This window comes from Xyrauchen texanus, chromosome 26, assembly GCF_025860055.1.
Source record: "Xyrauchen texanus isolate HMW12.3.18 chromosome 26, RBS_HiC_50CHRs, whole genome shotgun sequence".
Taxonomy (NCBI): Eukaryota; Metazoa; Chordata; class Actinopteri; order Cypriniformes; family Catostomidae; genus Xyrauchen; species Xyrauchen texanus.
The window spans coordinates 10768270-10782649 of record NC_068301.1 but is presented as its reverse complement, the minus strand read 5'-3'; the positions used below and the strand labels follow the sequence as shown (position 1 = coordinate 10782649).

Sequence of the window (14380 nt, the reverse complement as noted above, 5' to 3'; positions counted from 1 at the left end):
CTTTCATAAAACACACACACAACATTTCTATGTTGTAAAAAAAAAACTATTATTTACTTACAATGCTGTCACATAAAAGAAAAAACAATGTTAACAAGAATGTGAAACAAGTATTAAAACAGCATAGGCCTATATAATCTCATAATTTTCAGGCTCACTCTCAATAAAAAAAGTGAAAAAAAAACCACTGAAGAACAAAAACAATCCTTCACATAAAAAAAGCTAACTATCGAAAGGCTACTGGACAATTTTTTCCTCTAAACTAAATCCTTTCATTAGACATGCAAGGAATGCAATTAGTGCTCACAGTAAAATCTCCAGTATATCAGCTCTTCTGAAATTAAACCTGATTTTAGCTCATTTTATAAAGTTAATTCAGAATGTATATTTATACAATTAGTGGCAAGATTAGATCTTATTAGTACTAAATAATTAGTGCTGAATTTAAATGTGTAAAACTCACATATTCCACATTCATATTTCAAGGATATTTGTCAGGAAAGTTTAGAATAACACATAACATCAAGTTTTCTGTTTCCTGTAGAAACCATGAGATTAATATGCATTAAAAATACTGGCCTCATCTCGAAATAATAAAAGCCTTCCTGCTGATTCACACATTACAAATATTTTCTGACAGTATATTCAAAATAAAAACAAAACAAAAAACAAACTAACTGATGAGCAATTCAGCAGGTCAAAGATAAAAACTAGAGGATGACCGATAGTGGATTTTGAGATAACTAAGGTGGTGGGAAAGGCAGATAACTGATTAATCAGCCAATAGGTTTTAAAATCAATTTATAAAATGTAAAAAAAAAAAAAAAAAAAGGAAAAAATTATCTTGCTTTACAATGGCGGGCAAAGACAGAGTCCAAAATGAATAAAATCCCAGATGCAGTTTTTTGTTTAAAATCCCAATAATAACCAGAAAAAAGGTTTGGTGAATAACGTAGGACTTTTAAGTATAAACAAGCCTGAAACACACCAGGGACTCTTATTTTTAAATAACAAAATTATGAAAAAACTATAAGCGATAGTTCCAAAATGCAACTATCGGCACTGATTGATCAGTAAAACTCATATATCGGTCTACCTCTAATAGACACTGCCATCATAGCTACAATATCAGTACAATCATCCATTACTCAAATAATCAGTGAGCAGAGACAAGTTGTGTTGTACTACGTATCTAGATATAAAACACAAAAGTTATGTAAAAATGCTAATCTTAAAATTAAAAGTAGTCATTCATATTGAAATGTGACAATACATGGTTCTTGCTTTTTGTCTATAAAAAAAAAAACAATATTTCTATTGACATAGAAGGCATTCATACGACAACATGGCTGCACTCATCAAAAAAGTTACAGGTTGCAGACATTAGACAATGAACATTTATTTTTGTTGCAAATGAACAAAATACTGCATACAATACTACACAGACCTGATAAAGATAGTATGAGTGTACTCATTGGCGTAGTATATTGTTGCTATAGATTAAAACATTGACTGATTTTTGGGCTAAGCAGTTTTTGACATACTGCCACAAATATCTTCCATGAGAGCAGACCTCTTCCCACCAACGATGTATTTGTACATAATCTAGATTAGGACAAGTTGTTCACACTCTCAAAGTGATTTAAATATATCAACCACACATATAGGTATTTGTCACATTCTTAATGTTCCACTGGGTGTAACAAAGACAATCTGTAAAATGTGATCAGAAGCAGCTCTTGCATTGATATGACAATGGATTGTCATGAGTTGTAATTAAGTCCTGTAAAATCCTGCTACTGGTTTTGCACTTCCCTTTCCATTTTCAGATTCCAGTAGCAGCATCCATTCAATAAAGACACAGGGTGAATATAAAATCAAGTGTGGTATTATTAACTGCAGTTATCCTTACAGTCCTGGGATTGCTGGAAGACCTGGTATACACTGACTAGAGGAAACATAGTGAAGGCTCCTATAAGAGAGCCAGCCTGGATAAAGACCCCACACCAGAGCAAAGCAGCATGACCTGCTTCATGAAGAAGTGTCCCAACCACTACCTTCAGATATGAGAACAACCCAGTGAAGATGATCCACGATATGACCTAATCAGAGACAGTATCAAAGATTCCAATTAAAAAAAGAAACAGGTAATTGCATGAAGACAATTACCTTCTTAGTTTGGGTTTCAATATTCTTTACATATTATTTATCAATATGCCATTTCTTGAACATTATAAAGGGCTCAACAATAATGATGGCTCATGGCCAGTGTGAGACACTTTTGGGCCAGTTGACAGAACGGTCACTTGCCCAATTGGCCCATGCATTTATGCTAGTTTGAGCTGCTGTTGCACAACCACACAACAATCATGAGTAAATACACAAAAGAATAAATGGTAGTGCACATTGGAAAAACAAAATTACTTTGTGGTCTCAAATATATATCTTTTTTTAATTTGCAATTAATGTAATTAATTAAAATAATTAACTTTACAGTTAGCTTTACAGAGCAGATTTCAGTGTCAAGAATTACTTTTGACTCTCTCTTTATCAGAGCATTGAGATGATAAGATTATGAAATACAATGTTCATAATATGTGTCATATTACAGGAAAAATATATCTACGACAAATAAAATTACTAACCACTAGAGCGATTCCAGACTGACTTCCTAAAAGTGGTGGGCAGGGACTGAGTGCAGCCAGTGCCATAAGATAGGCAGCAAAAACCCCGCCTCCTAGTGACATCATACCTAGACCAACGCTGGACCTGAAATACAACATTTAATTCATTTTATTTCTACAAATTACACACACAGGGTACATACAGATGCTTCAAAGTTGATTTCTAAGACTTTCAAGGTCTTTTCAAGCACATTTTTATTTGTTGTCAAGGACTATGCTCAAGATGTCATTTGTTTTTTAGATTATAAAAACATGTTCAGCACAAAATATTTCCATTACTTCAAACATCAGCTTCTCTAACTTTAAAAAATAATATATATTAATGCTTGGAATTAATAAAGCCCAAAGTGTCTTCTTTCAAAAGATACTACATCTATGTCCATACTCCAAAGGGTCCAGTAAATACAACCATTTAAGTTTATGTATGTCATTTTCATGGTTTGTGCTCAAACTTACCCAACACTGGTGCTATGTTCCATGTTTTCTAAAGTCACATTACAGATTTATGTGAGGAACTAACCCAAATTGCCAATGGGTCATTCTCAAAAAACTTACAAAATATAAAAATTTTCCATTCCGTTAAATTTTTGCCTATAAAAGCTGAAGGTAAACATTTTATAACATGTTGACATTTTTCTTTATTCATAAAAGACAACTTGGCTGCTGTTCTTTCTTTTATTATTTAATTTTGTTTCACGAATGAAGCAAGTTAACACTAAGTTAACACTAATGAGGGTTAAATGGGTTACAACACCACATTTTGAGGGTTCAATAGGGTACAACACCAGATATTTTTGTGTGAAAATATTAGTTAAAATGTGAATTAATGACTTTTTAACATGCTGGGACAAATCATTAAATGCATATTTAAACAGAAATTTCTGAAATTTGACCTTAAAAATTATTTTCCACAACTTTTTTTATTTAAAAAGAAATGTTAAAACATAAAAAATAAAAGGTTTTATCATTGATAACACAAATGTCATGTAATCAAGGTGCAAAGGTTATTTTTAAATTATTTAAATTATTAATAATAATTTTGTTTAGCTTTTTTGCAAATTTGCACTATATGCTTTTATTAAATAATAGGTATAAAATAAACACATAAATAACTTTAAATGTCATAAAAGTGGTGTACCAGCTGAAGGGAACAAGGATTATTTTCAGGCATCGGACAATTTAAAATTTATTTTCAAAACAATTGGCAAAACAGAGTCAAGCCATTTCAAATTAAAGGTTAGGTTATAGAATGATACCTTTTTCATTACTTGTTTGTCAACAAATTTTGATATTGACCCAAAAGTTGTCAGATATTAACTATTTTGTGAGACACAAAGCTGTCTTTTCACAAGGGGGCGCAAGACGGCACACAAAACGGAATCCTCCATTGATCTAATTTTTTTACTCTGGAGAGTAATTTTTTATTCAAACTGATATTTGAAAGGATTCATACTTGTTAAATCCATCATAGCAGTATCTATAAAATATATATTTTAAATCCTCCAGTTACAATTTATTGTGATTGACCCATTCTAAACAGCGCTGCCAAAAGTAACAGGTGCCACGTGACAGCGCCGTCTACGCGTGACTTCTTCAGCAGTGGTCTGTTTTTCCGAAGATAAATAAAGGCACTTAATTTTGTTTAAATTATTTAAGTAATGTATTTTATGATTTTCTATAATTCACGAACTTTTTAAGCACCTCTTGTTAAAAAATTTAAAATATTTTCTAAGGTTTTCCAGGACTTAAAAATTAAAAAAAAAAAAAATCTAATTCAGTATTTCAAGTTTTCAAGCACTTCAAGTGTATGAACCCTGTACACATATAATAAATATAATCATTTAAAAGAATAAATGTTAAGTAAATGGTCAAAAGCTTTTAGACAGTTTTAACCACACCCTTCAAGAGCCTGTCATGTACACAAACCTTGCGTCAACTCATTACAATTGCACAGAGGGTTTATCGGCGTTACCGTTGCCATTCTGTCAGCTCAGAAGCAGTCTTGCCATTCTCCATTGACCTCTCTCATCAACAAGGCATTTCCATCTGCAGAACTACTGCTTACGTAATGTTTTTTTTTTTGTTTGTTTTTAGCACCATTCTGAGTAAACTCTAGAAACTGCATGTGAGTGAGTGCGTGAAAATCCCAGGAGATCAGCAGTTACAGAAATACGCAAACCAGCCCATCTGGCACCAACAATGATGCCATGGTCGAAATCACTGAGATCACATTTCCCCATTTTGATGGTTGGTGTGAACATTAACTGAAGATCTTGAACCGTATCTGAATGATATGCATTGCACTGCTGCCACATGATTGGCTGATAAGATAATTGCATGAATAAGTAGGTGTACCTAATAAAGTGGACTGCAAGTGTACATTACATTACGGAATTCAAATGGGTTACAAATACTGATTGACACTGACTTTAGGTAATGGCAACCAAGATGTTAAGCTCATTCAACTTTCACAGAAGATGATGACATCATGAACTTGCTTACCTAAGTAGGACAAACATGGCCACAAAGCAGGCCAGAGGGTTTGCAATGTTCCCCAAGACAACAGAGAGGTGAAAGGTCATGGTGCCGTAAGGAAGACAGGAGAAGCTTTGCACGGATGGCAACACGCCATTGGTCAGAGCATTGGATATTCCGAGCAGCAAAAGCAGGTAGATATTCCGTGATGTCCAGAAAGTCACAACAGAAGCATGTTTTTCAATTTGTACCTGTTCTTCTGAGACAGGTGTACCTCCATTTTGTAATGGGTGTGTCTCTTCCTCTGTTTTCTCTTCTCTGTTTTGAACTTCCTGTGCTCCAGCCTGGGTGACCACTCTATATGCCAGTGTCAGGAAACAGAGGGCAGAAATAGCCAGCATCACACACAAGAACCAGAAGAAGTTCTGTACAGGGAAGTTCTCTTTGAGATATTGGGGCTGTGTTCCATTTGGTGTCTCAACACACTCTAGTTTCCCTACACCCTGCCCCAATGCAACCACGCAGGGAAAGAGTGCACTAAGACCCTGTCCAACAAAGAAAGTCCGGATGTATTCTGGAGGATAGCGAAACATGAAGGGTAAAAAGGTAACATTAGAGGTGCAGCAGACAAATGACAGTACAAATGTCAACAGCAGGAATGGCACAGATCTCAGCTCTCCTAAAACCTCGGCCACCTGTGACCAGAAGAGAGCGAGAAATCCAGATGCAATCACTGCTAGCACTTGTATTGTGTGTATGACCACACGTTCATTCAGCCGTCCTGGTGCAAAGTGGTGGGTTAAAGTTACAGCCACTGGGCCCAAATTCCCAAAGGCAATCAGCACAGAAAGATAGGCTGGCAAGTTCCACCCTACAAAGAAATTACATTTCTCAAGTTGCCAGGACAATATAAACAACATTAATGTTAAGTTAACAAGGCACAGCATGCATTAATAACAACGTAAGATATTACCCTAGCAGAAGAAAAAAAGCTTTTGCTTTTTCTTGTCTTAGATAGTTTCGCTGGTCTCCCAGCTTAGCCAAGTTGGTGCTCAGCTGGTTAAGCTGGTCAGCCGACAAGTACCCTCTAAACCTAACAAACAAACCAACCTGACAAGGCTAGGAGACCAGCTAAGACCTGAAAAGGCTTCAGCTTTTTTTCAGCAGGGAAAATTAGCTAATAATTCCATAAACTAAAATTAAAAATATTTGTATATTTGTAATAAAACTATTTACCTTCAGGTAGAACACCTACAACAACTGGCAGCTCAACCCATAAAGAGTTCACAGAGATCCATGAGCCCATTCCAAACAGGGCCACCAGAATGTGTGTAACAATGGCATGATCCCACCATATAGTATCTGCCATTTAAACTTCTGGGGAAAGTGCACAGATCAGTTAGACCTTCTCTTGTTTACCATTTAAAGTGATATTTTTTACAGCAACAGTGACTAAAAAAAGTATTTGGACACTTTAAAAATAGCATATGTAAATTTTCAAGAAAACATTTAATAAAAATGTTTGTTAGGTTTCAAAAGGCAAAGCAACAGATATACTTTCCAAAATAAAGCCAGAAAGTGTTTGGGTGCTTTCTTGTAGACAAACTTAGTTGAACATAGTTAATGTGATGAACTAAGGTTACATTGCTACCTGCGTGAACTTGAGCAGAACTGACTTTAATAAAAATTACAAGCCCAACATTTTTGCTAAATTAGTTTAGACTAAAAATTTAATTTTGAGAAAAGTTCTGGCATCATTGGTTGGCAGATGCCACTTGATATTTAGTTATCTAATCCAATACAAATCTAAATTTATTAAGTGTGGCTTTAACCTTGCAACGTTTGCAAGTACTTTTTGGGAATACTGCCCATGGCTGTGAGTGAAAGGTCATTTCACAAGTTAGTTCTACTAAAATATAATTGAAGCTGATAAAGTGAAGACACTAGACACTTTGGTGGTACATTTCTCTTCTAATGTAAACAATCTGTTATTTGGAAATTATTTTAAGCCAATTAAAGCTAGTGTCTACCATACATTAGTTGGACTTCTCAAGTGATGCTCATCAATAAAAGTGCTTGTTCATTATTAAAAAGTTATCGTGTCAGTTGTCAGATATTATCAAAGTTCACATTGAGAGGTTGTGGAGAGTAAAAACATTCAAATGATCCTACCATTTTTAGTAAAATATTTCATATAATTCGTGAATGGGATCAAAGTAAACCTATTTGGCTTGCTGTCTATGATGAAGGACTCGAGCATGAGATGCAAGACCCCAACTTCATTTGTGATAACTGTTATTATTATTATTATGTAATAGATGTGAATAGAAATAGAGGTGGAGTTGGGATAATATCAAATGCATTTCTTTATTGTTTTAAAAAAGTCAAGACAAGGAGATTGCTAAAAAAACGTTTTATTTTGTAATGCAACTTTATGTTCTGCAAAACAAATAGGAGAAAATAACTATTTTGATAGTAATAAAAGTAAATCAAATCAATGGACTTCTACAAAGACATTATATTATGCAGGAAAACAAAACACAAAAAAAAAATCCCCAAATGCAAGTAGAATTTTCTCAACACCTTTTTAATTCAAAAGTTCCGAAATTCAAAGTTCTACCTGTAACTGGGAAACAAACAGTCTTTTAATCTTCATATCAATACTTTTGTTGATAAAAAATTTTTTTTGTTGTTGTTTTGTTTGCTGACCAGCGACAGTGTTTTGTATAGGAGTGCTGAATGACTAGAGGTATCATGACTCAATGCGCTTGTCTGATCAACCACATTTTGAGACGGTGTAGTCATTTGAGTGCTCTAATTCCATGTCTGACAAAGAAAAACCTATAGAACATAACTTTTTCTAACTTGTTGTCTCTGGAACCCATGATGCACTTCTGATAGTTCAGCTCACAGTGAATGGCCTCCCATTTCTGTGCATGGCTTGCACTTTCTAATTTTGCAAGCAATCGGTCAATGTCTTGCTTACTTTTACATGGGCAACCTTTTTTTGAAACCGCTCCAATAATTATTTTTCTATAAATGTGATCCTGAGCTTCTTGCTTTTGTCGAATCACCTTTTCTACATCATGGAGATTTGCCACTTCAAAGATATGGTGATGCTGCCATACTTGTTGTTACTGTTCAATGGTTTCAGCAGAAGGTGGTGTACATCTATCTAAGGCCTTTTGAAAAGCAGGTGCTCTTTCTGATTCTTCTGAAACGCTACTCTCGGTCTGTTTTATCAGGCCTGTTCTTCTCATAAGGGTATGAATGACCGAAGGCATATTCGCCCATCAACTGTGAAAATGTACAGTTTGCCATTTGAGCAGTTATGTCAACAGACAATTCTTTGCAGAGCTTCCCTCCTGGTAAGAAATCTTTAAGATTGTCCTCCAGTACAGCTGCAAGGGCTTTCATCATCTTCTGTAAACAAGCTCTCACAAAAGTACCATTCTGTCTCTCTGCATTAAGACGGCAATACGTGAACACTCCCTTAAAATTTCTCTCTTGCATTGGAAGCTGTAAGAACACATTTACATGAGCTTCTGCTTGCAAAAGGCAACTTGCATCTTGCGACCATTCCAAGAGCTTTTCATAGAGGCAAAGAATGTACCAACTGAAAAGATGATATTCTCTATCACTCTTGAGTAGCTGCCAAAAGGGTCCCAGGACTTTAAGGTAGACAATGGCAAGCACACAGACCAGTGCCTGCATAGCCTCATCACTTGCATCAGCATTGACACTCTCCAAGACGATATCGGAGACGTCATTCAGAAGCAGCAGTTCGGATACAAATAGAACAATATCTTCGAAATGGTGAACAAGTCCTGCAGCTGCTTCAAAGTAGTTAATGAGACGATTCGACCTAGTGATAAGTAGTTTAGAAGGGTTATTTCTCTCAATGCAAAAAGCAAGCCAGTGTCTGCGGTAGTTAGGGGTAGTCTCTTCAATTGGACATAAAAGTTTAGAAGCCATATGAATGTAACGTGTCACAGCACTCTCGTCAAAGTTCAGAAAACTCTTAAATCTGGGGTGCTTGTCGCGTCCAAGTTTCAGTCCTGTGGTGTTCATAAAATCTTTTTCAAATGACATAATTTGCTGCTCAATAACATCAATGAGATCGTAAAGGAATTGGCAGACATAATGCAGAAAATTAAAAGGTGGCACTAGCAGAGGGGTGCCTCCCTTGGATGAGGCACAGGCTTTTACTTTGTCATTGAGGGACCTCAAGTCAGCATCTTTCTTTAGCATTGTGGAGAAGTGATTTTGAAGTAGATCCATTGAAACCGCCTTAGCAGTGTCATTCTTACCACCATACATGTCAGCAAGCTTTTGCAAAGACAGCACAGTGATATCAAGAAGCGTGACACAGTCCCCTGTATCAGTTCTTGGGTCTTCTTCTACTTCATCTTGTGACTGTGTCTGATGGCTTTGTGATCCATGTTCTGTTTCTGCACTGACTCCATGAGGGGTTTGGTTGTGATCAGGTTCAGAATGAGACCGCTGACCCACGGTCTCATCAACGCAATATGTTTGGGAAATATCAACAGGATTATCATCCTCCTTGATCATAGCGGTTGTGTCCATTTGTTTATGCATAGCAATGCAGCATTTCTTTGCATGTGCCTTGATCATTTTTACCCTCCTGTTTCCAATATCATCATCAACAACAACATCAGGAGAAAGATCAAATGGACTCTGAAGGAATCCACGGCTCCTCTTTCGACTTCTCTGATTCTTGCGGAACTGTATCTTGAAATTCTTGAGATTTGTCCGTAGGAGTCTGTAGGCTCTTCGGATTTTGCCATCCTTACAGAATAAAGGCTCAAAGTTACGAATCCAGGACACTAAGACAACTGGATCTAATTTCTCTCGTGCTATAAAGTTAACCAATTCTAGAACAAGGCCATTTGTGAGGCCAGCTAATTTTGCATGATCTGAGAAATCAGATTTTTTAAGTAAATCTTTTCTTCCGATTCCGATACTATCACATAGAGGTCCGACAAATTCAAAGTTGACATTCGAATCAAGAAAGTTCTCTCTGGCATCCCCATTTAAGCTCAAAGCTGTTGTGGTGTTCCTCTCAATCAGGCCACGGAAATCAGCAGACTGATACTTTGGAATAATCTTTTGGAGCCATTGTATTAAATTAACCCATGAAATATGAAGCTCCTGTCTCATCAGCCCAATCTGAACCAACATGCGGTTTTTCCACTGCTTTTCATTTAGCTTCAACAGGCTTCCGTTATGATCACCAACGAAGTCAACAATGACCTTGGAGTAGAAATCATCCACTGCAAAACATGAAGCAACATAATTGTATAACACATACATGTAATAACAAATGTGAACATACAGAACATATCTACAGAATGTATGAGTTTTAAAATGTTAGACTGATGTTGCAGAGAAATCAGATATAATAAGGTTAAGGTTATTTGTTGACAATAAATCAATGAAAAAAGGAACTGAAAGCAGTACTCACTTAGCTCAGCAGAAATGGTCTTCGCACTTGCACAAGAGGAAGCAAATTCTTGCAGGTCCTCCATTGTTGCACATCAAATCTTGTTTTATAAAACCATCTGGTGGAGATTGCTTCCAAATAAAGTCCAGATAAACGTTTTCGTAATAAGGACCAGAGCATGGTTGTCCAAAGTTTCTTCAACTTAACAGAGCAACAAAGACGATCCTTTTAAGTTATTTCTTTAACCTTACAACAAGTATAAGTCTATCCAATTGGTGTTGCAGTTTTATAATAGTTTTTTTTACAATTCACATTAATGTAGATGTGGAAAAACAAAACCATCTAACCACATAATTTGAAAAGATAAAAAGTCCCTCAAGCTGTTTGAGTTTACTTTATTCATCTAACAATCGCACAGCAAACAATAAACTAGCTATACTAATGGCAATGTTGTCTTTTTGGTATTTAGATTTGTTGGACATATCTGATGAACTGCAAAAATACCACACTCTACTGTTAAAAACTATGGTAACTTGGTATTAGCAACCATTGTCTTCAAAGAAATAAAACAAATGTAAAAAAAAAAAAAAAGATTATAAATGTCTTACACTGCTTGAAGAAGATCCATAATAATTTAGGCCTACTTATTTTAGAGTGCTAATAAAATTGTATACATGGTATTTGGCGGCAACTATTGTTTACAGGTTATGAAAACGACATGTTGCAAAACTGCTCAGAGGAAAAACAAACTGGGCTGAGTGGAATTCATGGGACATAAAGAATAGTGAAAGAACTGTGCGAAAGGTCAGTTGCATCATCGCTAACTTTACTAATAGACCCTCCATAAATATAGGTCACATATTGGTTGTTTAATAGTTATCCTTGTGTAATCACGGTACCCTTGACAATACGCGGCTGCTGGTTGAACACAATATATTTTTCCGATTGCCAACTTCCAAAGTCTTCATATTATTGACAAAATATATGTTCTGGCATGTTTCGTTTTTCTGTTTGAATAAAACTGAACAATTTGGGCTGAAAGCTAGCTTATATATTACACGTGCTTCGTGATTGATTCTCTATAGCGCGAGGATGCGACATACACTGTTTCGCGAAGTTTGAACAAGAGGTCCTCGCTGCAGCCTGTGTTGAATTACTATTATTTTGCAAGTTTTCCGCAAATGGCCCATTAAACAACGTTATTTAGCAAACAGTTCTAAAATACCATATGGGTTGCTCGTATAAGCATTGATAAAGGCCAACCAAAACAAATTGCGTAATGTACAATTCAGTATTACTGGTCTTAAGATGTCTCCCAAAATATACTCACCGATATGATTTAATGCAGTTGTATGTTGCAGCGTGTATTTATCTTTGGTCCCTTGCAGTGTTTGAAAAGAGTCAAGAACCGAATGTGTGACCACCAAAAAGCTGGGTTGTGTCTAAAAGGGATTCTTTTTTACTACTCGCGCATGCGTATTCTGTTCAAATATTTTTTTGCTCGTATCTCAGCATATCATGATGGAAAGCATTAGAAACGCAATAATATCAATAATATATCATTGCTATTATAAGTATCATAGAGTGACTATTTGCACTAGGTGTAAATGTCTGCCACACAGTGCTGCTATTTGCACTGAAATAGTCTGGTGGAAACAAAGAAATTAAAGACAATCTGCTTCTTAAGTGTTCTGTAGTGGCTTAGTGTGATAAAATGTATGACTGTGGTTTTTCCAGGTGGAAGATCTGGGTTCTAATCCTACTTTTGACCCAGTTTTCTACATCCTGTTTCCTGTCTCCACTTATACTAATTATAATAATAAATACAAATAATATAATGGTTGATTTCATCGCAGTGATAGGGTGGTGTAGGGTGTGGGACTCTAAATAAACATACAGCAGTGCAAAAATTATGGGTGCAAAAATTATCTGTCTAACACTATTTGCACTTAGTGCAAAGAAGATATTGCTATTTACACTTAGTGCAAATTGCAGCTCCCTTATTATTGTTATTATTAAGGAATCCTGTTGTCTTCTTGTAATCTCATATAGCATCCCATGTTTCTTGAGTACAGTAATATTTTGACATTAGCACATATTACTTTAAATCTTAGAATTCTGTTATTGTGACTTAATTGATAGTAATAGTAATTCACGATTTAAAAATGTTTATGTTGAAAAAAAATATCTGTTGTTTAAAAACGTTTATCTCTTTAAGAACTGGAAAATGTAAGACAACTATGTTGGAGATTGTGTTTGTGAACCGCAGTTCGCAAACAAATGTGCCCCCACTCAAGATATTGGTGCAGATGCAATCTTTGTTTATTAAATTACAAAGTTGCCTCTTAGCATTGAGAGGGAGGTGTCCAGGCCCAGCAGGTTCAGCTTTCCAATCAGGTGCTGAGGAATTATTGTGTTGAATGCTGAGCTTAAATCTATGAACAGCATTCAAACGTATGAGTCCTTTTTATCTTGGTGGGTGAGGGCCAGATGGAGGTTGGTGGCAATGGCGTCGTCTGTTGAACGGTTTGGACGATACATGAACTGCAGTGGGTCTAGTGAGGGGGCAGCTGTGTCTTAATGTGCCTCATGACGAGCCTCTCGAAGCACTTCATGATGATGGGTGTGAGTGCGACGGGACGGTAGTCGTTGAGGCAGGACACTAAAGACTTTTTTGGCATGGGGACGATGGTGGTGGCCTTGAAGCATGTTGGAACGACGACGCTGCTCAGAGAGATGTTGAAGATGAACATCTGCCAGCTGGTGTGCACATCCTCTGAGCACTCTGCCAGGAATTTCTGGTCCAGCAGCCTTCCGTGGGTTGACTCTATGTAGAGTTTTCCTCACTCTACTCTAAATGTAAGACAAATATGTTGGAGATTGTGTTTGTGTACCGCAGTTCACAACAGATGTGCCCCCACTCAAGATATTGGTGCAGATCCAATCTTTGTTTATTAAATTACAAAGTTGCCTCTGAGTGGATTACAACCTGGAACTATTTATTCAAAGAGCTAAAGTTGTCAAATGTATTATGTGAAATATTTATTTTAGAGCTTGAATTGATCATCAAAGCTGACTGTACATCAAAACAGACAATTTTAAATATTTTTTTTACGAGCCAGTGTTGCCAACTATTTTCAATGGAAAGTAGCTAAATGTCGCCAGATGACATCATGCGTTATTAGCATATTAATGACGTCATCGCGTCGGATTTGCATTCTGCCTAATTTGTCGGTACTGTAGCCTACTTCAGTTTATAATAACGGTTATCTCCCCTAAACCGTGCTCATACTGTTTTTATATAAGTGTATAGCCGAATGTCCAGTAAAACGGTTCTCAATTACATATTTTCTGTTAGACAACGGAACGTAACTTAGCTAACGTTACATGTTTATGAGTTTGAAGAATGTTTACTGTTGTGTTTGGATAAGTAAAATGTATAGAGTCTGTAAATATACGATCTGAAGTCGGAGCTTTCAGAAACCGAACCGGAATGAACTAAAACTCTGATTACTAGTGAATATAAGCGCATGCCAAGAAAAAACGGTCAAATTAAATGTTTTGAATTAAAACAAAGGAGAAGGCAGCTGCTATGTGATCACTGATTGGTTCCTGCTAACACGGCGTGCACATGCGCAGCTCATTCATGTCTATGTCCGCTGGCGTGCAGTCAACGGAATGTGCTGCTCCTCTCAGCCGCTCACTGAACAGAGCAGACACAGTCCTCACGCTTGCAGTACTGGCGATATTTGGAATT

The 14380-nt window shown here is 36.3% G+C and overlaps 1 protein-coding gene across 2 annotated transcripts; it reads right to left on the bottom strand.

Moving 5' to 3' along the window:
- Positions 1-6: 6 nt before the first annotated feature.
- Positions 7-12092, bottom strand: slc52a2 (solute carrier family 52 member 2). Of its 2 annotated transcripts, none has more exons than XM_052093445.1 (5): positions 11954-12092; positions 6396-6536; positions 5187-6030; positions 2646-2769; positions 7-2102 (listed from the first exon to the last, which is right to left on the bottom strand). In XM_052093445.1, exons 2-5 carry the CDS (start codon positions 6526-6528, stop codon positions 1893-1895), a joined length of 1311 nt encoding a protein of 436 aa, XP_051949405.1. In that variant the 5' UTR covers positions 6529-6536; positions 11954-12092; the 3' UTR covers positions 7-1892. The 2 variants fall into 2 exon arrangements, with proteins under 2 accessions (XP_051949405.1, XP_051949406.1); XM_052093446.1 differs by having other exon boundaries at positions 6396-6533; positions 11954-12069.
- Between the last annotated feature and the right edge of the window lie 2288 nt (positions 12093-14380).